Below are 23,211 nucleotides of genomic sequence, written 5' to 3'. Positions count from 1 at the left end.
CTTGTTTATTCGCAGACAGGTCTCCGATATCACCTCTCGATATACGGCTGCTGACGAGGAGAGAATCTTCTTCTTTATATTGAGCCTATCCAATAGCGAACAAAAGGTGATCCTTGATACTCTCCGATACTGCCTTGTGTGCAGCGAAGTGGATGACACTCTCCATAGCTGTGTCATACTGCCTGAACATAGTAGACATTGCGTGCTCGTCTCGGTAGTCGGATTCGTGGAATACCAGCAACGGGCTCGAAGCTGTTTTGGCTCATTACTCGTCTCGTAGTCCATTGATACGTTCCAATGTTACGACGCAAGGTACGAGTTTACTAGGTTATCGACGACGACGACATTAAAGCCAGCTTGAAGAAGCTCAAGTGATGTATGGCTGCCGGTATACCTGAACCCCCACGACTATTACGTGATGTACTCGAGGAGGACAGCCTGTGGATGGGCCGAAAGCCCACGGTTCATCGGTGTCGGATGCAGGGGTATCGCATCCAGAAGATATACTAGACACAAGCGACAGAAGTGGCGCCTTCTCAGATGAAGGACGGGGTGGAAATTGTAGTTCTTACTTCATCTTGGCCAGGCTGTAAGTAAGAATCCCCTTCCCTGATGTTCACAATAAAATCGAAAACTCAGATCAATGAATTACTTCATGTATAGTATTTCTGCGTTAGGACGCGATATCCAATTTGAGCCTGCTTCAGCTCGTTAGCCATCTTCTTTGCATATCCTGCTATGCGCAGTAGTAGCCAAGAGTCTTTGTAATCCAATGCGTGAAAGTCGAAGTGTGCCTCCGTCTCGCAGACAATGACACATAAAATATCTGGTGTGATGGTTCCATCACCACAAGGGCCTGTAGCCTTGTCAGCTGGAGACAGCGGCTGATTTTGGGTGCACGACATGTCGCCCCCACATTTGCCAGCAAATTATGGCTTATGGTACGATAGAACTATATCAGGGATTCGTGCCTCCGCGCATAACTTGGTAGGCAGAGAAATCTGGCATATCGATTAATGCTTCACCCGAAATTTGTTAATACGCGATGCACCACAGCTTAATTATGTGCAAATGACTTCAGGTATTCATCTGAAAGAAGATGAATTGGTGGAGTATTGAAGTGGATCATGGAGGCCATCTTTAGTGTTTACAGGGATGACGATGTGGTAGTCGGAACGGTCTCGTTATTCATCGTACACTATTTTCAATCGTCGTACAGCGCTGTAAGACGCATCGTTTGCGCCTCACCTGCAGAAACGAGCGGTGTGATACGTTGAGGCGTAACAGAAAGTGGAAATTATGGTTACGCAAGCGTAAAGCGACTCAAAGCCAAGCCGCTTAGCCAGAGAGCTGGTATATATATGCCGGGGATGTATAGGTACAGTATATGTGTGGAGTGCTTGTTCCGGGATGCCGAGGCGTCGGACGCAGGCATTACCTTGCCCTCTGTCAGCGGTACTCAGGAAAAGGATTCAAACGTTAGCAAACACTTCTCTTCTACTCCTCTTCTACTCCCCAAGCTACCGAATAAAGTGAAGCCATACTCCACCTAGCAGAACAAGTTTAGTATGCCAAGGGGCTTGTCTAAGAAAGCGCTGTGCGAAGGCAAATTATACAAGACGTTGTGACAAGCCTCGTCAGTGAATAGGTACCTAGATATTCAGCTAGTGCCATGCCCGCCACCAATCTTTGATGCCTCACGGACCTCAAGAAGTAGTCAAAATTAGAATGACGAGACTTCAGCATAGACATACCCCAATCGGCCAGGTTCCAGAGCAGGAGATGTGGCGCAGGACTAAGTCGCAAGCCGCTCGCATTGCTGCGTTGTCAACATGAGAAATAGAAAATCGATAGTTTGAGAGTTGCATATCGACTTGCAGAATTAGAGTATGAGAAGCTCAAAAGTACGTGATATGTCGAACATCGCGTTCCTACTCTTCCCTAAATTCAACGATCATTGCTTGTACTATTATTACCGGAAAAGATTCCAAGAGGTTCCATCTTACAAGAATGGATATCCTACCAGTCAAATCAAGTTCGGTCGTGGATATGGATGCCGTGTCAATCATTCGGCCTGCGTCTCCAAAAGACGCTCATACAAGATTCGGGGTGGAGATCTGTTCACGGGCTAACACTGTTCAACCACAAGATGAATTACATTTGCCAAGGCCAGCATTTCTTTCTCATGGCTCCCCGAGGTCGGTTAGCTTGGACGGAAAATCTTTGCCATACTCATATGGAATACCCTCGTCGTCTACAACAAGTCTTGCGCCATCTATCAGCGAATCGCTTCCCCTACGGCAAGGTGCACCCAAACTTGACCGACGAACACCAATCTTCCAGGCCTTTTCGGCGATAAAGCGGAAAGTCTTGAGACATGTCCACCCAAGGACAATATGGCAGATGATTGACATCCGGGAGGTGTTCTGGCCATTCACCTGGAAGAAATACGTCATCCTGTCCGTGGTAGCTGCTCTTGCCGTTGGAGTCGCGATCTCGGATCGTTACTTTCGCTGGATAAAGAAGTCTATGGAGATTACAAGAAGCAACATGCTGCCCGTTCTGATCATAGTTCTTGGCCTTGAGCCAATAATGATCACCGTCATTCTACTAGTTGCTCGTGTACCTCCTCTTCACCCTCCAGTCGCCCCACCCGATGAAAAGCCAGCTCCAGATATGCAAGTAGACGTGGAGAAATTTGTCACCATCCTCGAGCCCGCGCCAAGTTACAGTACAGCACTTGTGATTCCTTGTCACAATAGTAACCATGACGCCACGAGAAAGGTACTCAAAAGCGCATTTGCGCACTTTCGTCCGCAGGATATCTTTGTCGTCGACAATGGACGCACCAGATATCCTACTTCTCCTAAGTTCCGTCACTTCGTCCGCGGAGAGCACCCCGATATCAACTATATCTGGTCACCTATCGGGAGCAAGAATGCTGCACAGCTGGTTGGCGCAATGGCTGCTAAGAACTACGATTGGATCATGACTGTAGATGACGATGTCTCAATCCCATCCACTTTCCGACCTCCCATCGATAAGATGGACGAAGTCACCAAAGGCTGCGCATTCCCCCTCAAGGCTGTCGACGCCAACGGCGATGTACCACTCTGCCTGGTCGCATGGCAAGATTGCGAATACAAGATGTCCGGTCTTACCAAGCTAGCCGAGTCGTCGATATGTGGAGTACTGTATCCTCACGGCGCCGGCTGGTTCTGCGAAAGAGAGACATTAATCGACCTTATTAGCAACTACCACTCGATTGATTTCATCGCCGAAGACGTCAACACGGGCCTATCGATGCAGAAGATGAAGAAGCGCATCGCTTTCGACGCGACATGCGTGCTCGAAACCGAAGTTCCCACTACCGTCCTTGGGCCAGGCCTCAACTGGTGGAATCAGCGATACCGCTCCTGGGAAATGGGCCGTCATGGACGTCTTATCGCATTCGCCGACCGCATGCTGTTTTCTCTCAATGGCCAAATGACTCCATGTGGCATATTCACTCAAAAGTTCATTCATCTCTACTCCATCGCTACCATCATCGTAGATTGGGTGCGCATTCCCGTTTTCGTCACCATGGGTGGTGATGTAAATTTCTGGCGACTCGGTTTACCACTTATGCTGCTGGCGACAATTCCTATCCTTGCTTTCAAGTATATCAACGCGCGACACCGACCCGACCTACAACCACGATTCTGGGCCGCCACCACTTATCCGCTGTATAAACAACTTTACTCGCTTGTTTCGATCTTTGGCGCTATTCGCGCAGTTGTTTTTTACATCGGAGGCCACAAGAAGCCCAAGACTATTAAAAGGATGATCAAGGATAAGGATCCGAATGCCGTGTGGCTGGATCCTCGCTTCGAAAGTAATCCAGCTTACCTTGCCGATGAGTCGGAAGCTCTAATTGCCGCGTCGAAAGGTACTAATTACGACAACAAGGCGCCTACGTCGGTGTACATACCCCCTGGTTCTCCTGGGCTGATTTAAAGTTTGCGGCGTGGGTTCCTCATTTTACCTAGATAATACGCGTGTTATATGCTTTTCGAAAAGTTTTGATACGATACCCTTCCTTTTATCCTGCTTCGGACGCGCAAGAGGTGAAGAATTGAGTATGTCAATAATGTTGTAACTAATCAATCACTACTTTTCAGTTCATATCCGTCACGCGTGATACCCTTGATAGCATACTAAATTGGTGGAGTACACGTTATCGCTTATGTAATGAGCGATGATGACCATATGATGAGGTCAGATATGTTGTGGGAAAGGATCAAGTCGACCCTGTCACCTGCCACGAAGCGAGCGGGATTGGACAAATCACGCTAGTATGAACGCGGCTTAGTATATCTACCATTCGGCGGGGTTGAATTCGCAGTGGACTACGACTTCCTATGCGGCATATGTCCCACTTGGGCACACATTTCTATCTAAGTGCTTATGGTCTTTAAAGTGTGCTCACATTTCAGCAGGCCCGAAGAGCTCTCGATGTGCGCATTTCACATTCGTCCGCACCTCGTTGGCTGTCACCGACCCTATCAACTGCGGAAATTAGTCAGCGAAGGCTTCCCCTCAGATTCGTCTGACACCTAGAATGGTCGACGTGTTCGTGTTTGCCTGTATGTAGATGAGATTATGCACATCCCATCGGCTTGTCGGACCTAGACTCCAGATTCAGGCAGCTACGATAAAAAGGCTAACATCCCATATCTCTACTTTTTCCTCCTCATACGTATATATCTTCTATTGGCGGCGACCTACGCTATAACAGTAATCAGAAATGTCTTCTCATTCTAAAACAATGCCTACGTTCAAATTCCATCATGGCGAACTAGGGCCCATGACTGGAACCATCGCGCCAGATAATGTGGTCCAATTTCGTGCCATAACTTTCGCTACGATCCCAGGTCGATTCAAGCAATCAGTCCTTGCGGAGGGGCTTTCTGGGAAGGCAGACTTCACACAACCAGGGTAACAGCTAAAATTTGTCCCCAAAGTCATTCTAGAGACCATGCAATACATCTCAGGACTAAGAATTGCCAGGTACGCTTGCCCTCATATCATCCCTGAAGACGGTGCTGGTGGTGGACCATTTCCGGGAGAAGTGTTTCCAGCTCCAACAGACGAGTTCGAATGTCTGGTTTTGCAACTCAACATACCAATCTCCTGCCTTCAATCTGCTGGTTCTTCTTCTAAACTCCCTGTTCTGGTGTACATACATGGCGGTGGTTTCGTCCTCGGGAAAATAGACGAGCAGCACAACACAGCAATCATGGTCGAACAATCGCTTCTTGACTCTCAGCCCGTCATTGGGGCAAGCATTCAGTATCGATTGGGCGCATTCGGCTACTTGCATACGCCAGAGCCCGGCAATGGGAACCTTGCGCTGAATGACCAGCGCAATGCTCTTCTCTGGATCCAGAAGTTCATTGGAGGGTTTGGGGGAGATAGAAATAGGGTTACAGTGTTCGGAGAATCTGCAGGTTCTATGTCCATTTGTGCTCATATGCTGTCTTCTCCACCGCCCTCAGGCTCACTTTTCCAAAGAGCGATTCTCATGTCAGGGGTCATTGGGCCGACGACCGCACCAATTTTACCCGCAGATGCGAACAAGATATACAATATGTTTCTGAAGAGTGTGGGAATCGAAGAAAAGGGAGAGGCTGGCTTGAAACAGCTGAGGGATTTGGAAGCCCAAAAGCTTGTGCAAGCTTCAGCCCAGTTCTTCAGCGGTGGGTCCTTGTGGCTATCCGTGCAGGATGAGCAATGGTTTGGTGATGACGCGGGTTCAATCACTTGGGACAGAATCCCAGAGTTGATCGGCAATTGCGAGTGGGTTGATGAGATTATCTTGGGGACCACAAGCTTTGAGGTAAGATGACAACCCGCTACATGAAAGAGACGAAACTCAACTATAAAAACAGGGTACGACGATGACGGAAAGGTTCGCCGGTATCACTCCAGGGGCATTTCTGTACGGAATCGCTGCGCAGTCGGGTAAAAAAAGTGCCGAAATAGTCAGTCAGGTCTATGATATAACGCCAGACATGGACCAGAACCTGTTCCTTACGGCAGGCCTACGATGGATTGGCGACGTATTTTTCGACGGTAACACGATTGGTTCCTTGCTCAAGTCCATCGCTAACCATCTCAGCACCCACACACCTGCTATCCCAGTATCTCACAACACGTACTCAGAAAAAGGTGTATCGCTACGTCTTCGACGTTCGTAACCCCTTCCCGGGAAGCCCACTATACCAACAGCCTCATCACTGGGTAGATGTTTACTTCGTCTTCAAGACGTTCCAATTCCGTTACCCCAGTCAGAGGTTCAAGCAAATATCGACGCAACATTCACAACATTGGATTGGGTTCGCAAATGGCAGGGCGCCATGGAGCGAGTACAAGTATACAGGTAAAGGAGATGAAATAATTGCAGTAGCGAACGACAGGGAGGGTTGGCTGGAAAAGAAAGTTGATGATCATGAGAAATTGTTGGAGACAAGTTGGACAAGATGTGATGCACTTGTTCAAAGCTGGGAAAGTGTGATAGGGAAGGCGTTTGCGCCGTTGGCCCTACTGCAGGGGCAAAAAAGGGACTGAGTACCGAATCTACTGCCGATGTGCATCTCGCCAAAGATCTCATCATTGCTTCCATTTGATCCACAAGTTATCATCGGTGGTCCGATATTGAATGAGCCTCAGAGCCCTCGGAGGTGTCGGAGCTTGCAGAACAAGTAATCCGACCGCCGCGAAAAGGCGAGAACAGGTATAGACAACGCCCAAAAATCCACCATGTTCAAGGACCCCCTTGCAAAACGTGCAAAAAATGGGTAAAGACGGAGGTGGAGCACAAAAGTAATGACAGTGATGGCGCTCCGCGGATGTTGTGGTGTTGTGCGTGCCATGGGGGCGTAAAGCGGATAAGGCAGCTGAGGCCACCCGGCCTAAAGCGGAAGACGGTCTGACGTCATGCGTGATATTGAGTGAAATTGACAAAAATCGATAAACAGGACCTAAGACATATGGCGCAACTTGGCAAGGGTGATCGCCGCTGCTTGGTGCGCCTCCCTTTGAGCTTCGCAGATACTTTGAGTGCTTAGGATGTTGGAGGCTGGAGCGCCAAGTTGTCGTTAATGTCATCGCGTGCAACGAGGGTAAAGTGCGTCCGGTGAAAGAATGTAATGATGACGTGTCGTGATATCCTACGCACAATACAGCGATGGCAACTCCCAACCCGTGCCTCTTTCTTAAACATGCTTTAGGTTTATTTGCTTAGTCTTTGACCCACATTCACTGCTACATTGCCTAGTCTGGGAGCGTATGGGAATAGTGTCCAGCGACATCCATGGATCTACCTAGGTAAGACTAACGCGCCATAGCGGCACAGCCCGTAAGCTTTGAAGGATGTAGTATGACGTCCATGGTTGAGCATGTGGCTCATGACATGCACAATATGCACCGCGCTTCTTGATCGCGCACCTACGCCATCACTACTTCACGTCGGGCCCGCGCTACATTATAAAGTTCCTTCTGTCGCGCACCGTGATGTGGTAATTTCTTCATTCTACCCCGGATTTCCCCTGCCTAACCCCCACGTTTTTGGGTTTCCCCAGATTTGGATTTCAAGCTGTCGACAACGCCCGCGCGCCTTGTCTGCGACAATATGGCTTCCGCTGCGGAAACAAAGCCTGCTGTCCATGACCCTGATCTTGTGAATCGCAACGAGGCTATCGATGCTGAGAAGAAGAGCACTGCATCTGATCTCGATCAGCACCACACTGGGAACCCGTTGGACCACGCTATCACCGCTGCCGACCGCGAACACTATGCGAAGTACGGTACATTCGACCGTTACGAGATCACCGAGGAGGACTGCTATGATGAGCTTGGGTTCTGCTTCCCCACTTGGAAGAAATGGACCATACTTAGTATCGTCTTTATGGTACAAGTCAGCATGAACTTTAATACTTCATTATACTCCAATGGCGTAACAGGTATCTCTGCAGAGTTCGGCGTCAGTGCGCAAGCCGCACGTCTTGGTGCAGCCATCTTCTTGATCACATATGCGTTCGGCTGCGAGCTGTGGGCACCCTGGAGTGAAGAGTTAGGACGATGGCCTATCCTCCAGCTCAGCTTGTTCTTCGTCAACATCTGGCAAATTCCTGTGGCCATCGCGCCCAACTTTGGGACTATCCTTGCATTCCGTGCACTTGGTGGTCTCTCCACTGCAGGTGGTTCAGTCACACTAGCCATGGTGGCCGATATGTGGGAGCCGTAAGTGCATCTATTCAATTTCACACGCAATCCTAATTCCTGCAGGGACAACCAGCAGTACGCCGTTGCATTCATCGTCTTTTCGTCCGTCGGCGGTTCAGTCCTCGGACCTATCGTTGGTGGCTTCGTCGAACAGTTCCTTGCTTGGAGGTGGAACATCTGGATACAGCTGATTTTCGGCGTCGCTGTCCAAATCGCCCATTTTATCTTTGTTCCCGAGACACGTACCACGATTCTCCTGGATCGCATCGCCAAGAAGCGTCGCACTGAGGGTGACAAGAACGGCAAGCCGAACAACATCTGGGGACCAAACGAACTCAAGACGTCCAAGGAGCGCTTCAGTGTGCACGAGATTCTCACCACCTGGATCAGGCCCTTTCGCATGTTCGTCACTGAACCCATCGTCCTGGTATTATCTCTGTTATCAGGTTTCTCCGATGCTATCATCTTCATGTTCCTCCAGTCGTACGCGCTGGTGTACGAGCAATGGGACTTTCCTATTTTCGCCGTTGGTCTCACTTTCGTGGCTATCGGTATCGGCTACTTCATCGCGTGGTTCTCCTTCTTCCCGGCTATCAAGCGCAACGAGCGCCTGCGACGTGAACGCCCCGATGATGAGCGCTCGCAGTACGAGGCCCGTCTCTGGTGGTTATTGTACACGGCACCCTGCCTCCCGATCGGTCTAATAATCTTCGCGTGGACCTCAACTGGCCCGCCAATTCACTGGATGGGCTCCCTGGTCGGCTCAGCTATCATCGGTATCGCCAACTATGCCATTTACATGGCGACCATTGATTATATGATCTGCGCCTACGGTCCCTACTCAGCTTCCGCAACCGGTGGCAACGGCTGGGCTCGTGACTTCCTTGCCGGTGTCCTCACGCTTCCCGCGACACCTTTCTTTCAGAACATTGGAGGCGAGAACCATCTTGCCTACGCGTCGACGATTCTCTTTGGAATCTCTCTTCTGCTCGTCGTATCCGTCTATGTCATCTACTGGAAAGGGCCTGTGCTGCGAAAGCGCAGTCCTTTTGCACAACAACTAAGTGCTGCTCGTGATGATACCGGTGGCCGGCGAGTTAGCAGTTTGCCAGGTATATACGGATCAAGAGCCAACTCGATCGCTCAGCAAGGTGGTTCTGTGCCACACTCGCGCAGAGGCAGTGTCGTTCGCGGTGTTCCTGGCGGAGAGAATAGGTATGAGGAAGTGAAGCGTGCGAAGATGCAGCGAAAGCAAAGTGCGCGCAGCACTAACGGACTTGCATAAAGGGTGTTCGCTATGACTAGGAAGTCTGGTCACCTCAGCACATGTTCAATGACGATAATGACCTTGTGATACCCTTCTTAGTTATTGGATGTTAATACAATTGATGAGCTTGATCTTATTCGCCCCTTCTCCCTATACATACTCACATGCTCGATCGGACAGGAGAGACGTTTGTGTTTATTGATTTACCTCTTCATTGTCTGTCACGTGTATATTTCTACCCACCGGCGTCTGTTCAACAACACCGGAGATGCCACAGAGATGTGGGCGGCAACCCGAGAGTGGGGGCGATCGACCCGCTTTATGCACGTCATGCTCTTTTATTACCATATCCCGTGTAGCGTGCCCATGCCTACGCAAATCAATACTGTTCGTAGGATCAAACGAACGCTGGAAACGCTCTCGTTTACGACTACCGATTCCTTCTCTAGAGAATAGAGCGGGTCAAGAAGCATAGATAGACGCGTTGAACGGCTGAGTGGCTACTTCCTCAACACCCTTTCTCTCGACCACTAGGTTGAGACATCCCTTAGTTAGAGTTATCCAAGGCGTTATTGCCGAGAAGTCTTTGTCTACATACTCTACATACACATATGATTACAAACTGCACATTCCTACAACTTACTACTTGTCCGTCCCCGCCATCTCTTCTCTAGCCAATACCCTATTACTACACCATACCATGGCGCCTCAAACCTCCATCCCCCTTGCCGCCAACATCCTCGGCACAATCGGGACAGTATGCTGGTGCGTCCAACTCGTGCCACAGATTGTTCGCAATTATCGCACTAAAAGCACAGTGGGGCTTCCTGAATCTATGATGCTGCTCTGGTCCATCAGCGGTGTGCCATTTGGTGTCTACGCGATTGTGCAGCAGTTCAATATTCCGCTTATCGTACAGCCGCAGTGTTTCTGCGTGCTGTGTGGCGTGAGCTGGGTGCAGTGTTTGATTTATGGGAGGTACGTCCTCGTGTGTTGGTGATGAGTTGTGTATGCATGGGCTGACGTGTGTGTAGAAAGTGGCGGACTTGGACTGCGACATTGCTTCTTTTAGGTCTCCTATGTCTCTTTGCGGGTATAGAAGCTGGCCTTGTATTCGCTATACGGGGTCCATATTCGCGGGGTGGCGCACAATGGGCTGTGTTGTTAGTCGGTATCATTGCTTTCCTTACCCTTATCTCAGGATATATTGCCATTCCATTCGAGTTGCTCAAGAGACGGGGGAGGGTTGTAGGTATTGATTTTGTATTTTTGGGGATAGATTGGAACGGCGCTTTCTTCTCACTCATGGCTCTGGTGGCGCAGAATGAGTTTGACGTGCTCTTTGGGACGATGTATGCGCTTTGGTAGGTTGATCTTCGTCCAGAGTTCCTGAGGAAGACGCTGACAATTTGAACAGCTGTGTGATCGAGATGAGCATGGTAGCTTCGCATCTAGTGTGGTTACTGAGGACTCATGGGATGCGGAGACGTGCGAAGGAAGCTGGGGAAACATTCGATGAGTTTCAGGAGACTGCAGAGTGGCAGGCTAAGGGGATCGATATTGAGAAGAAGCTTATGCAGACTTTCTTTAAAAACAATACGGAAGAAGAGAAAGAGCAGGCTGATTCGAATGGTGCAGAGACACTTGTGCATTCGGAGGAGGCGACTCCGAAACCTGTCCCAAATGTTGTTGTATAGGGAGAGGACTGACAAGTGAGCAGTGACAATATGGCTGCCTCAGGTTTGATTGCATAAGCAGCATATGATAGAATTTTACAACTAGAAGGACGTGGAATCTCAAATATGTGATTGTTTACCTTAGAGTAGAGCGAGCTGCGCCTAGTGAGGCGCAGACGTGCACGACGCGCTAATACATAACTTACCGTATGGTACTTCCCGCAACTACCCGCCATTCTCGAATGATTAACGAAACATACGCAACCACTTGCCATTCTAAAACAGGCAAGTCATCCTTAGCCAGACCCACGTAACTACCGCCTACTATCGAACAATCAACCAAACCCACACAATTACTCCCTACTCTTGACCGATTGACTAAACCAACGTAAACACTCACCACTATTGAGCAAGTTACCCTCAACTAAACTCATGTAGTCAATCTCCACTCTTGAACAAGCTACGATCAACTAGCACCGAGCTATACATTTGAGTCTGAGTCTACTACTAGTATGGAGCTAAACAGTTCACAGTCTGCTTTTCTGTTGTCAAAATTGCGCCGCTGACATCACTTCCTGCAATAGAACAAGAAAAGAACTACCATCAATATCATGGCCGTTTTGTCGTTTGTCCCCCTCCTAGCTGATATCTGTGTCCAGATCTACGTGCACGTTATCAACGCTGCTAAAGTTACTACACCCTCCGCGAGCACCAGCACAGTCCGCAACAATCAATTAAGTGGGTCCTAGAAGGTTCAGATTGGATTGATTGATTACCGCTTTAAGCCTAGTAGTTACCTATAGGAGTTTAAGCCCTACCTAGATAGGTAAGTGGGTCTAGGAGAGTGACCGGATTGAATTGATTGTTGCGGAGTCTAAGCACCAGCAACTAGCAAACTCTAGAGGATACCAAACTACCTAATATAGATGCACTTAAGCTACAAAATGGCTTGATTCACTCTTGCAGGCAGATTCAGCACGAGTTCGAGCACGTATAGTCTGAGGCCTTAAGGCTTGGCTGTCGAATCTCATGAACGGTACGCACATCTGACACTAGGCACCCTTCTACTAGATACTACCTTGCGCGAAGCTCACCGCTTAGCCTTTGGCCTCCGCGGATGCACTATACTAGGTTTAGGAGGTCTTCACAGGTATTTGAGTAAGGATGCAAGGCTAGAGACAAGCTTGGTTTACGGGTTAATCCAGCGGAACTGTGGAAGAATAAATGTTTGGTTTAGAATACGCCAAGGCTATTGGTACTACCTTTCGGACTAGGTGCGCAGGTACAAATACTGAAGGATGCGCAATGAGAGTATAATACTGCATTTTCAATGGGATTATGCTTCCTTTCCTTGACACCAGCCACATACGCATGTTGCATACAATGGTCCCCTTGTGTGACCTCATGTTAGTCTACTAACATCCAGAGAAGGAAGTTATGCCTAGGCACAAGTCACATGCGAAAAGGGCCGTGGTAAGTGATGTATGAGGAATGAATGTGGTTGACATTATTCAGGTATATATCCAACACAATATAAATTAGATAGAAAGTAAAAGATCTATAAGACAAACAAAGATCGAGCTGATGATTTGTCCAGGTTCTGCAACTATGTCCCCCAGTCAGACAGGCTGGATAATAGCGCATGTCAGAAACGTGATATTGGAACATCTGGCAAGAAATGGACTTACCCATCCCAATGTACACTTGGAAACAAGCAACGAATATGTAAAAGGAAGATGATGTCTGAGCAGTGTGATTGACAGTGGAAACACCTCCATCCCATGTTATGTGAGGGGGACTCAAGATCAATGAAGAAGAGAGAAAATGAGATTGGAGGCGCAATGCGTCTTCGTGGATACAGCTTTCCTTAGGCTAACAACGCATCATTGATCAGCAGAATAACAATAAGAGAATATGAAATACTACAGATATGAATAGAGCTGATAGACACATGGTCTTGTCAACAAGTAGTGTAAATATCATGAAAAGTGTAAAAGCTGCGCAAAAATTGAATAACATGATCCATGGGCGAGCGGCGCACACGGGCGAGCGGCGCACCCCACCAACTTTACTCACCTTACTGATCTTAATCTACAATGGCTCAACGCAGCGCTACTCAATTACTATCAAATGAAGCAGATATTCAGCTTGCTATCTCATCTATTAATGCGCACCAGATCCAAGGTACCCGTACTGCTGCAGTAGTCTACAACGTAGCCGAAACAACGCTCCGCCGCCGACGCGCTGGTATACCTGCCCGACGCGATTGCCCGCCCAACTCAAGGAAGCTTACCCAGAGAGAAGAGGAGGTGATTATTAGCTATATACTTCAGCTAGATCTGCGTGGATTTGCGCCTACCTACACAGCTGTACGTGATATGGCTGATAAGCTGCTGGCTGCGCGTGGTGGAGAGCAGGTTGGAGTCAACTGGCCATCTACCTTTGTTAAGCGTACAGACAGTCTTCGGACGTGTTTCAACCAAGCGTACGATAGGCAGAGAGCTCTTTGTGAGGATGCAACATTAATAAAGAGGTGGTTTAAGCTTGTAGAAGAGACAAAGGCTGAGCTAGGTATCTGCGATGAGGACGTCTACAACTTTGATGAAGCTGGCTTTATGATGGGCAAGATTACAACGCAGCTAGTTATAACAGGAGCAGAGAGGAGAGGCAGGCCGAAGAGTATTCAGCCAGGCAATCGCGAGTGGGTAACGCTGATCGCTGCTATCAGCGCTGCTGGCTGGTCAGTCCCACCGTTCCTCATCTTCGCTGGCCAGTACTACCTATCAGCCTGGTATAAGGAAGCTGAGATCCCACGCGACTGGGCGATCGCAGTCAGCGATAATGGCTGGACGAATAATGAGCTTGGAGTTGAGTGGCTAAAGCACTTCAACGCTCACACGCAGGCTCGTAGTGTAGGCGCGCGTCGCCTGCTTATTATTGATGGCCATAAGAGCCACCAATCTCTAGAGTTCCAGGAGCTCTGCAAGGAGAACAATATCCATACGCTCTGTATGCCTCCTCACTCATCTCACCTACTCCAGCCACTTGATGTTGGCTGCTTCTCGCCATTGAAGCGCGCGTACAGCCGTGAGGTGGAGAGCCTTATGCGCAACCACATCAACCACATCACCAAGCTAGAGTTTCTGCCAGCGTTCAAGGCAGCATTTGATCAAGCGTTCACGCCAGCCAATATCTGCTCAGCCTTCCGCGGCGCAGGCCTTGTTCCTCTACAACCAGAGGCTGTTCTATCAAAGGTAGATGTACAACTGCGTACACCTACTCCTCCAGCAGCTCTGCCAGAGGCTCCCTGGGTAGCTCAAACGCCGAGCAACGCGCGTGAGCTTGAGGCTCAGTCAAGCCTAATACGTGAGCGCGTGCGCCAGCACAAGAGCTCATCACCAGCTTCAATTATTATGGCGATTGACCAGCTAAAGAAGGGCGCCGAGGTGATGATGCTCTCTGCTGAGCTGATGCGCGATCGGATCTCTAGTCTTGAGAAGGCCAATAGCGCAGCCTCAGAGCGTAGGCGGCGCTCTAAAAGGCGTATACAGAAGCATGGAGTACTCACAAAGGGAGCTGGAGAGGATATACTGGCTCAAAATGAGGCTGACCAGCAGATTGCTCATGAAGAGCGTCAAGGAGGAGCGCGATCAGGCCTCAGCCAGCGGGCTCAAAGGCGCTGCACTAGGTGCAAGGAGACTGGGCACAACTCGCGCACATGCAAGACTGATACTATTAATATAGAGTAATCTACTGTATCAATATCTAGCAATAATATTATCGCGTTGTTGAGATGCATCGCTTTAAAGTTGCAAAAGTTGGTGGGGTGCGCCGCTCGCCCGTGTGCGCCGCTCGCCCATGGATCATGTTATCCCACTTTCCAGTAATCAAGTTCCTGAAATATGACACCAAGCCCACATTCGATTATCTGTTCGAATGGTACTGCAGTATATCCACTTCCTCCCACACAGCCATGTGCCAGATACTCGTTTTCGAATACATCAACAAGAACTAGGGCGTGCCATATCAACACTTCGCCACCTAGCTGGTGGCGATCTAGAACAGCGATGTGGACATTGTGCTCAGCTGGCATTGACTGGGCATAGTAGAGAACAACATGGAGTGAGGCCGCCCAGGAACTGAACTCAGTAATATTTTCTCTGCCGAAAAAATGATCATCGGCCATGGTGAATATCTCACGTTCGGACATCTCGTAGAACCGATGGCCGTTTTGGCCATTCATGAAACCTCTAGGTACGATCTCAGTTGGGTTGTTGATTGCGAAGTGAGACCCACCCCCGCTTTCCGAATTGAAAGCACGAAACAAGAAGCGAGGAACGTTCTTTGTTCGTAGAGCTGGAGTTCATATTAGTTGTGTGCGGTGCTATGTGGAAAACAAGCAAATTTACTTTCCCAATGTTCTTTGCGCTCGCCTGCGGCATGAGGACTAGATACATTCAACATCTTCGAGGTATGAAGTTTTCTAAATTGATGACATTCTCATTTCATATTTATATACTCTAAGCTACATTGGTCTTTGCTCGATGTCTTACAGATACTGAGACCTACCTCCTCAGTATAGTCTATGACTTGCTTGTAGCCATATGATCTGCTCCATGTTCCACATATCGTAACAGGCTGCTACCGTCTAAACAACCCATCTCTATGGCAGTCATTTTTATGTGCTAAGAGGCTCTACTTCAGCCTTGACCTATTTTGCGATATTTTCTTTGTCTTAAAATATCGCAGCTAAGTGCCACACAGCTCTTGCACAAATGTCTCGCTTCTATTATGGAATCTTAATCTGAGTGTAGTTTTGATAGACTCTCTTATCCCGAGGATTTAATTAATGTCGCGCTATTTGCTTTCATCTGCAGTCTGTATTTTGGGACATTTACAGCCGTTAACCCCTTGGTCTGGGTTTGAATTTACGATAGCCGCTTTGTTCAACGCTGCTCACTTCTGAAAAAGGCTAGTACAAGGTGAACCATTGGTATACATCAACCGTTGCTGCGTATCCTTTCACTCCAATCCGGCTGGCTGCCGCGCATAAAGAGACTCTTTGTTTAAACGCCTTCTCAAATATTTCTACAATTCCACTCTCTGTATATCGAACCTTTGTAACACCGCCAAATCCGTAAGTTCCACCGAAAAGGTCAACAACTGCAATCTTTGCAACTTTTATTGTCTCGTCGCTTTTCACCTCCATCTAAACACTAAGGAACCGCAATGGCTGCACCTCTCACCTATGCGGACTTGGATCACAATGACTGTCACTTCTTCGATCATATCCTAGCCAACGACTCCGAGCGAGTCGCATTTATTAGATTCTTCGAACACGTCGAGCGAAAAGATTCGCAGCAGAAGCGCCCTCGAACCGGTACCGGTAGAGTCAAGCTATGGAGAAGAAGCTCACGCGCGCATTGGGTACATCGCGCTGAAGACTCACAGCCTTTTCCTGAAATTCTCCGCCCTACTTGGATACCACCTGTCGCTGGTGGCACCCCAGCTGTACCTGTACCGTCTTCTCAACCTGTTGCAAGCCCACCGCAGGTCTTGACTCTTGTCGCACCTATAGCTTCTGGTAGCATCTCGATTGCACCAGTCGATGTTCCGGCATCGCGTTCTCTTGACCTCGCCTTTGGCAGTATAGTAGAAACTGTACTTCAAGTCCCGACCTCGCCTGATGTCCAAAAGCGGAAACGAGACATCAATACTCTGGTTGATGATGAGCAACCATCTATCGGCAAAAAGGCGAAAGTGGGTGTTTATTCCACCGATGTTGAGCATCCAGCTAGCAGCCATTTTACCGACATTGGTGGGGAGAAATGCCCACAATTCGTTCTGTACAATGAGGTCGAAATGAAGAACAAAAAAGATTCCTACAAAGCGCTTGCTCCATCTAAAGAGCAGTGCCGATTCGTCCAGGAAGCTCTTGGTGGGAAATGGCGTTTCGCGAAGGCGCTCCATCAGCGCTCTATTCGGTTGATGAAAAAGTGAGAAGGGGGTGTTCCTGATGTTTCCACTTTCCTGTTCGCGAAGATCAATGATGATGGGGTTATTGAAGATCGTGCTGTAATCAAATGTACGGACATCTCAACCAAAAACAACCCCAGTCATGGTCAAGTGGAGCGAGAGGCCACGGCGGCCAATGCCCTTCGGGCGACCAACTGCCGACACGTTCAACAGTCTATAGAGATTCAGAAGGGACTGGAAAAACAAAATTTGAATTTCAGAGTGGAGCTTCTGGATGATCACCCTTCCTGGAAGCTCAACTACCAAGCTTCGGGATACGCCTCTCATGGCACTCTCCGCACGCTCATCAAGAACCACGAGAGCGCCAAGCAGCCCATCCCAGAGCACTTTTGCTGGTTTGTATTTGGGGCGATTGTACATGCTCTCATCACTTGTCAGACTGAATACTGCAGCGAAGCTCAACCGACTCCAATCGACGCTGGGTCTCTACGACCCGATTGGCGTAGAATGCTTCACCTAGACATCAACCCCGACAACATATTCCTTTCGGGGCCCGACCCAAAGTATAACTACTACCAATAGCTCATACTTGGAAGCTTTGACGCGGCTCTATGTCTAGACCCAGATCCCGCCAACCACAAGGCTCAGTTCGACAGCGTGCGATTCAAGGGCAAAAGATACTGGCAGGCTCCAGAGAAATGCATGCAGTACGCAAAGTCTGGGCAATATCCTCCATCCAGGTGGGAGCTCGACCACGCTACCGATATCTATTCGCTCGGACTGGTGATCCGCTACATGATGATGTGTACGGAAGCAACTCCCGAAGAGCTCCATAATATCATGAAGTAGGAAGCTGATAATTTTGACAAAGAGTCAAAGATTCCCCCGAATTTCCCAGAGTACGAGTTTCCCAGTGCCAAATACCCTCATAGTGCTAAGTATAGCCCGGCCCTTATGCAAACTGTCCAGTATTGCTTGGCTTTCCGACCGAGATATGATCCTCATGACCCAGAGAAGAAATTCCGGCCTCCGCTATTCCGACTTAGAGATGACATCAACGAAAATCTAGCCAAAATGGACGCCAAGTTTACTGCCAAGATCGAGGAGGTACAAGCTAGACCGGGGCACAAGAAGCGCACCATCTTTTCAGATGAAGACACTCAGTTTGCCATTGGTGCTAAGATGCCACCTGTCCCTCTGGTAAACATGGCAGATCTCACCGACGCGAAAGCGATAGATCGTGATAAGAAAAAGGCGCTTGAGACCTGGGAAGCGTATCTTGTCAATGCCGGCAGAAAGCCAATATCAATGGACGCCTCAATTGTATCAGCCGCACTCAACGATGTCTTCCAAAAGTTCCGGGAGTCGTTCACCGAGAAAATAGGTAAAGAGAAGCAAGAAAAGCGGCGTCTCTACTTCAATGCCCTGGACCACTCGATGAATACGTTCCAAAAGTGCATCAATCCAAGCGACAAGTTCAAGCAGCTTCGTGGGCAGTACGACCCAGAATTCTTCTTACCGCGGAATAAGTGCATTGTGCTGAACCAGATCCAGGGAAACAGCAAGATTGTTCGCCGTGAGGTGAGGCAGGCATTGCAAAAGATTTCCGAGGAACAGAATGATATCGAGGATAAATTGAGACAAGCCAAAGACGATCTCGAACTTGCAAAGAGCGCCCACGACCAAGATGAGGATATAATCAAGACTCTAACTTCTTTATATCAGCAATCGCAAGAGAGACAAGAGTTCAAGTCTGGTCATGCAACGGCCTTGCAGGACAAGATTTCTGTGTTGACCGTGCTGTGTGAGGCGGCAAATGTCGGTTTTTCGATTTTGATTTTTGGTAATGAGCTCTGGCCTGAGGAAGATGTGATAGAGGAGCGAGAGCATTGGTTCCCGAAGCTTTCGTTGGTGCATAGGTGTGTTTGGGAGTATTTCTGGGCGAGACCTGATGGCGTGTTTGTTGACAAGGTTGATGATGGTGGAAACGAGCTTGAAGATTTAATTATGCAGGGGCTGTCTGAATAGGCAGCTCTTGTGACGAGGGTATGTTGGATACGAGTTCGAAAGCATGGGCTAGAGTGAGGTTAGACATTGATGTCTTCTTCTCCCGGTCTATATTTCTCTTTTGTAGTTTCTTGAGTATAACCACCTCACTATTCTCAAATCATTTTATTCAATGATCTCATCCTGAGTTTGCAAGGACAGGTGAAGAACAGGTGTATCTGCTGCTCGGGCTGGAAATAGATTCAGTAGTAGTAGTAGTAGTAGTAGTAGTAGCTGCTACTATCTCTTTCTCCTCTCCGTAGGTTTAGTAATGAGATGATGGTGAACCGAGAAACATAAACGGCAACAGCATCAAGGGCTAGACTACCATACTATAGAAATCCCCGGAGCAGAATAAGAGGTACAAGTTGTACATGAGTGGCAAGAGAGGCATGAATGCAATACTGTGTCTTCGGATCGTGGCGCTGTGGCTGATGACGAGTGTGGCGCTCTGGCGTTGGTCCCCAATCGGCATTACGTATCGCCGACTTCGCGTCCGCTGCATCGACGAGGTGAGCTTGTGATGGTAGTATCACCAAACAGCTCCAACACCGCCACTTGATTAATCCGTCCACCTCGTCACTCGTGCACACAACCACAACTCAGACCAAAAACAGTCAGCGAATCCATTGAACCACCATGGCCGTTCCGGACACGAGCTCGCGGATAGCGGAGGCGCAGAAGCTGGCCAAGTCGGAGCCTGACAAGGCCGAACACATCTACAAGGACTTTCTCTCACAAGACCCGGGCTCCAATGAAGCCGCCATCAAGAACTATGAGAGCGCTTTGGTCGGGCTCGGTGAGCTCTACCGTGACCAGAAGCGGGTGGATGCCCTCGCCGAGTTGGTCAGGCAAGCGCGATCCATAATGTCGTCGTTTGCGAAAGCGAAGACATCTAAGCTGGGTATGATTGCATTTTGATAACGAGCCATGGGTAAATGACTGATTCCCTATAGTCCGTCAGCTACTCGACCTGTTCACCACGATCCCCAACACGGCAGACACGCAAATCGCAGTCACCAAGTCATGCATAGAATGGGCCGTTTCAGAGCGAAGGGGCTTCTTACGGCAGAACCTAGAAACCCGACTCGTTTCTCTGTACATGCAGAAGCAGTCTTACTATGAGGCCCTCACCCTCATCAACAGTCTGCTGAAGGAGCTGAAGCGTTTGGACGACAAGCTTGTCTTGGTCGAAGTGCAGCTGCTAGAATCGAGGGTCTACCACGCCCTGGGCAACATATCAAAGGGTCGTGCCGCCCTCACATCTGCGCGAACATCGGCTGCCTCCGTCTATACCCCGCCTCTGCTACAGGCAGGTCTGGACATGCAGAGTGGAATGCTACACGCTGAGGACGGCGACTTCAACACGTCCTTTTCATACTTCATTGAGGCTATGGAGGGCTATCACTCACAAGACGAGGAGCAAAAGGCTACCTCTGCACTGCAGTATATGCTGCTCTGCAAGATTATGCTCAACCTTGGGGACGACGTAACATCGCTCATGACCTCCAAGCACGCCGTCAAGTACGCCGGCAAGCGGTTAGAGGCCATGAAGGCTGTGGCTCGCGCACATACCAACCGCAGTCTCGAGGAGTACGAAACCGCCCTGACCGACTACCGTCAACAGCTTGGTAGCGACCGATTCATCACATCCCACCTTCGCCGCTTGTATGACAACATGTTGGAGCAGAACCTCATCAAGGTCATTGAGCCCTTCAGCAGAGTGGAGATTGACCACGTCGCCAAGATGGTTGGTCTGGACACGATACAGGTTGAGCGCAAGCTTTCGCAGATGATTCTGGATAAGGTCATCATCGGAGTCCTAGATCAGGGTGCTGGCTGTCTCATTGTATATGACGAATCCGAACGCGACCAGGGCTACGACGCGGCGTTGAGCACCCTCGAAAAGCTCAGCAATGTAGTGGACGTGCTATACACGAATCAGGCGTCCCTCCTGGAGTAGCATGTGCGTTTGGAGGTGCATATGTTCAGTACTTGAGCTGCTCTTGAGACTATGTACAACAGAAGCATAGATGATCAAACATGCTGCGCAATCAATGTGGCTAGCTAATAATGATTACACATGACACGGGAAAATATCGTCCGATACATTGTTTCAACTTGTGCGTAGTGCTGATTTTGCAGTCGTGTTTATACTACGATCCCCTAGTCATAATGCCAGTAGGGTAACATGGTGCCTTTCGGCTCTTGCAGCCGCGTCCGAAGTTCGTCTTGGACAAGCTCACCAAGCAAACGTCCGGGCGATCGCCATGAGTCGCCAATCTGCAACATTGCAGTTACATTTATTATAGATTATATTGTACAACCCCGTGTGGAAAAGGTAGTCTTACCGAGGCTGCACTATAGGTATCCTGGTCTCATTCGCCGATCCCCTGGCGATCTACACCCCATCACACACAAGTCTCCATAGAAACAAAGCACCACCATCTCCCCGAATATATTATCGACCCCAGTTGTTCTGCGATATGCGATTCGAAATATGGAGACGGATTGGTATGAAACATGTGTTAGGAAGGCGATGATCTGATGGATGGGTAGGTATAAAGTACCGCCCAACGTCGCAGTGATTTGGGTTTTATCAAAACAAGATATCTTGTGTATCTCATCTTTTCTTCTTTCTCACTACATCAACTGTGTTCTATTAGGATAATGCATTTCACAACAACCTCGTTACTTGCCCTCGCGGTTCCCACCGTCTTGGGCCATGGCCTCATCACATCACCCCCCCTCGCGCCCCGTCGGCCCTGCCATCATCAAAAACTGCGGACCGAAGGTTGAGCAGGATATTCGTCTCGACAACACGTCCCACGTTGAAGGGTAAGCATCATGCCTTCCCCTGTCAGCACCATCACTAACACACCCGACAGCCTCCCCGAGCTCGCCGCCCAAGACCCTGCCTACAACGCAACCTCCTGCAACCTCTTCCTCTGCAAAGGCCTCCAATTCGCCGACAACCCAGCCAACCACACGCAAATGTGGACAGCAGGCCAAGTCGTGCCGATCAAAGTGTGGATCCGCATTCCGCATGAGGGCAGCGCCAACGTGAGCATCGTGGATACCAAGACCAACACGATTGTGGGGGGAGATGCTGAAGGTGTGGAAAAGTGGGTATGCGCCTGGTAGTAAGGAGAGTGATGTTCCAGCGGATCAGAAGGAGTTTAGTGTTACGGTTCCTGAGGGGTTGGAGGAGAAGTGTAAGAGTGCAGGGGATTGTGTAAGTGCTTGCTATTTTGGTTTAGGTGGAAATGGGGCTAACAAAGTCATAGGTTTTGCAATGGTGGTGGTATGGACTTAGTGCCAAGCAGACGTACGAGTCTTGCGTTGATTTCATGGTCATGAAGAAAGGGGTGAGGAGGGATGCTTTTGCGCGGGCTTTTGCTGGTTAGTAGGATGGAAGGGTAGGTAGATGATATGTTGTAATTTTTTGCATCAATCGTGGTATCTTCGATCATTCCCCAAGGGCTTTGTACATGGCTCTCTCCTTTTACATACAATAGAAACAAATACATTGCCATAGCCCTACCATCCCATCAAGGGTGAAAAGCGAAGACGCACTTATGTCGAAAATTGAAACGAAACTCCATATAGGCAACCACTATGGCGTGGCGGGCCGCTGATATAGGCACACACACATAGACCCCTGCTACCCGTTAAACGCACACTCCCATCGCGACCCCATCACATCCCATGATGCTCCCTCCGCTTCCCCGCAGCATCCACAATGACGATGCCAAGCAACATGCCACAGATGAATAGTGTCATAAACGTGGCTGCGACCAGGGTACAGCAGAACTTTTCTTTCTCCCTCTTTTGCCTAGCAGCAGTCATGGCATGTCCGTCGCAGACTTCGCAGTGTGTGTGGGTAGGTCGCAGAACATTTGCGATTGTTTGTGCAAAAGTTGGTTGTTGGGAAGAAGAGTCGGTGGAGGAGAAAGGTGTGTTGTTGATGTTGTTTTGTTG

At 49.1% G+C, this 23,211-nt stretch overlaps 10 protein-coding genes across 10 annotated transcripts; 9 read left to right on the top strand and 1 right to left on the bottom strand.

The window, feature by feature from the left end:
- Positions 1 to 2,403: 2,403 nt before the first annotated feature.
- On the top strand, positions 2,404 to 3,996 carry PtrM4_028020 (glycosyltransferase family 2 protein; the record flags this gene model as incomplete). Its single annotated transcript, XM_001932509.2, has 1 exon — positions 2,404 to 3,996. One exon carries the CDS (start codon positions 2,404 to 2,406, stop codon positions 3,994 to 3,996), a length of 1,593 nt encoding a protein of 530 aa, XP_001932544.2.
- An 811-nt stretch (positions 3,997 to 4,807) lies between these two features.
- Positions 4,808 to 6,609, top strand: PtrM4_028010 (PnbA, Carboxylesterase type B; the record flags this gene model as incomplete). The annotated part of the gene is made up of 4 exons (XM_066103786.1): positions 4,808 to 4,977; positions 5,050 to 5,878; positions 5,931 to 6,114; positions 6,161 to 6,609. The coding sequence occupies 4 exons, from the start codon at positions 4,808 to 4,810 to the stop codon at positions 6,607 to 6,609; spliced, it is 1,632 nt and encodes a 543-aa protein (XP_065965988.1).
- Positions 6,610 to 7,672: 1,063 nt separating this feature from the next.
- On the top strand, positions 7,673 to 9,550 carry PtrM4_028000 (ProP, Permease major facilitator superfamily; the record flags this gene model as incomplete). The annotated part of the gene is made up of 2 exons (XM_001932511.2): positions 7,673 to 8,283; positions 8,329 to 9,550. 2 exons carry the CDS (start codon positions 7,673 to 7,675, stop codon positions 9,548 to 9,550), a joined length of 1,833 nt encoding a protein of 610 aa, XP_001932546.1.
- A 682-nt stretch (positions 9,551 to 10,232) lies between these two features.
- PtrM4_027990 (uncharacterized protein) lies at positions 10,233 to 11,229 on the top strand (the record flags this gene model as incomplete). The annotated part of the gene is made up of 3 exons (XM_001932512.1): positions 10,233 to 10,510; positions 10,567 to 10,896; positions 10,950 to 11,229. 3 exons carry the CDS (start codon positions 10,233 to 10,235, stop codon positions 11,227 to 11,229), a joined length of 888 nt encoding a protein of 295 aa, XP_001932547.1.
- Positions 11,230 to 13,304: 2,075 nt separating this feature from the next.
- Positions 13,305 to 14,957, top strand: PtrM4_027980 (uncharacterized protein; the record flags this gene model as incomplete). The annotated part of the gene is made up of 1 exon (XM_066103785.1): positions 13,305 to 14,957. The coding sequence occupies one exon, from the start codon at positions 13,305 to 13,307 to the stop codon at positions 14,955 to 14,957; it is 1,653 nt and encodes a 550-aa protein (XP_065965987.1).
- A 119-nt stretch (positions 14,958 to 15,076) lies between these two features.
- PtrM4_027970 (uncharacterized protein) lies at positions 15,077 to 15,451 on the bottom strand (the record flags this gene model as incomplete). Its single annotated transcript, XM_066103784.1, has 1 exon — positions 15,077 to 15,451. The coding sequence occupies one exon, from the start codon at positions 15,449 to 15,451 to the stop codon at positions 15,077 to 15,079; it is 375 nt and encodes a 124-aa protein (XP_065965986.1).
- A 986-nt stretch (positions 15,452 to 16,437) lies between these two features.
- Positions 16,438 to 18,033, top strand: PtrM4_027960 (uncharacterized protein; the record flags this gene model as incomplete). Its single annotated transcript, XM_066103783.1, has 3 exons — positions 16,438 to 17,204; positions 17,325 to 17,747; positions 17,781 to 18,033. The coding sequence occupies 3 exons, from the start codon at positions 16,438 to 16,440 to the stop codon at positions 18,031 to 18,033; spliced, it is 1,443 nt and encodes a 480-aa protein (XP_065965985.1).
- A 105-nt stretch (positions 18,034 to 18,138) lies between these two features.
- PtrM4_027950 (uncharacterized protein) lies at positions 18,139 to 19,212 on the top strand (the record flags this gene model as incomplete). Its single annotated transcript, XM_066103782.1, has 1 exon — positions 18,139 to 19,212. The coding sequence occupies one exon, from the start codon at positions 18,139 to 18,141 to the stop codon at positions 19,210 to 19,212; it is 1,074 nt and encodes a 357-aa protein (XP_065965984.1).
- A 657-nt stretch (positions 19,213 to 19,869) lies between these two features.
- Positions 19,870 to 21,193, top strand: PtrM4_027940 (RPN6, 26S proteasome regulatory complex component; the record flags this gene model as incomplete). Its single annotated transcript, XM_001932505.2, has 2 exons — positions 19,870 to 20,134; positions 20,187 to 21,193. The coding sequence occupies 2 exons, from the start codon at positions 19,870 to 19,872 to the stop codon at positions 21,191 to 21,193; spliced, it is 1,272 nt and encodes a 423-aa protein (XP_001932540.1).
- A 762-nt stretch (positions 21,194 to 21,955) lies between these two features.
- PtrM4_027930 (uncharacterized protein) lies at positions 21,956 to 22,517 on the top strand (the record flags this gene model as incomplete). The annotated part of the gene is made up of 4 exons (XM_066103781.1): positions 21,956 to 22,068; positions 22,119 to 22,345; positions 22,395 to 22,465; positions 22,512 to 22,517. 4 exons carry the CDS (start codon positions 21,956 to 21,958, stop codon positions 22,515 to 22,517), a joined length of 417 nt encoding a protein of 138 aa, XP_065965983.1.
- Between the last annotated feature and the right edge of the window lie 694 nt (positions 22,518 to 23,211).

This window comes from Pyrenophora tritici-repentis, chromosome 1 (assembly GCF_003171515.1).
Source record: "Pyrenophora tritici-repentis strain M4 chromosome 1, whole genome shotgun sequence".
NCBI lineage: Eukaryota > Fungi > Ascomycota > Dothideomycetes > Pleosporales > Pleosporaceae > Pyrenophora > Pyrenophora tritici-repentis.
This window is presented reverse-complemented; position numbering and strand designations above follow the sequence as displayed.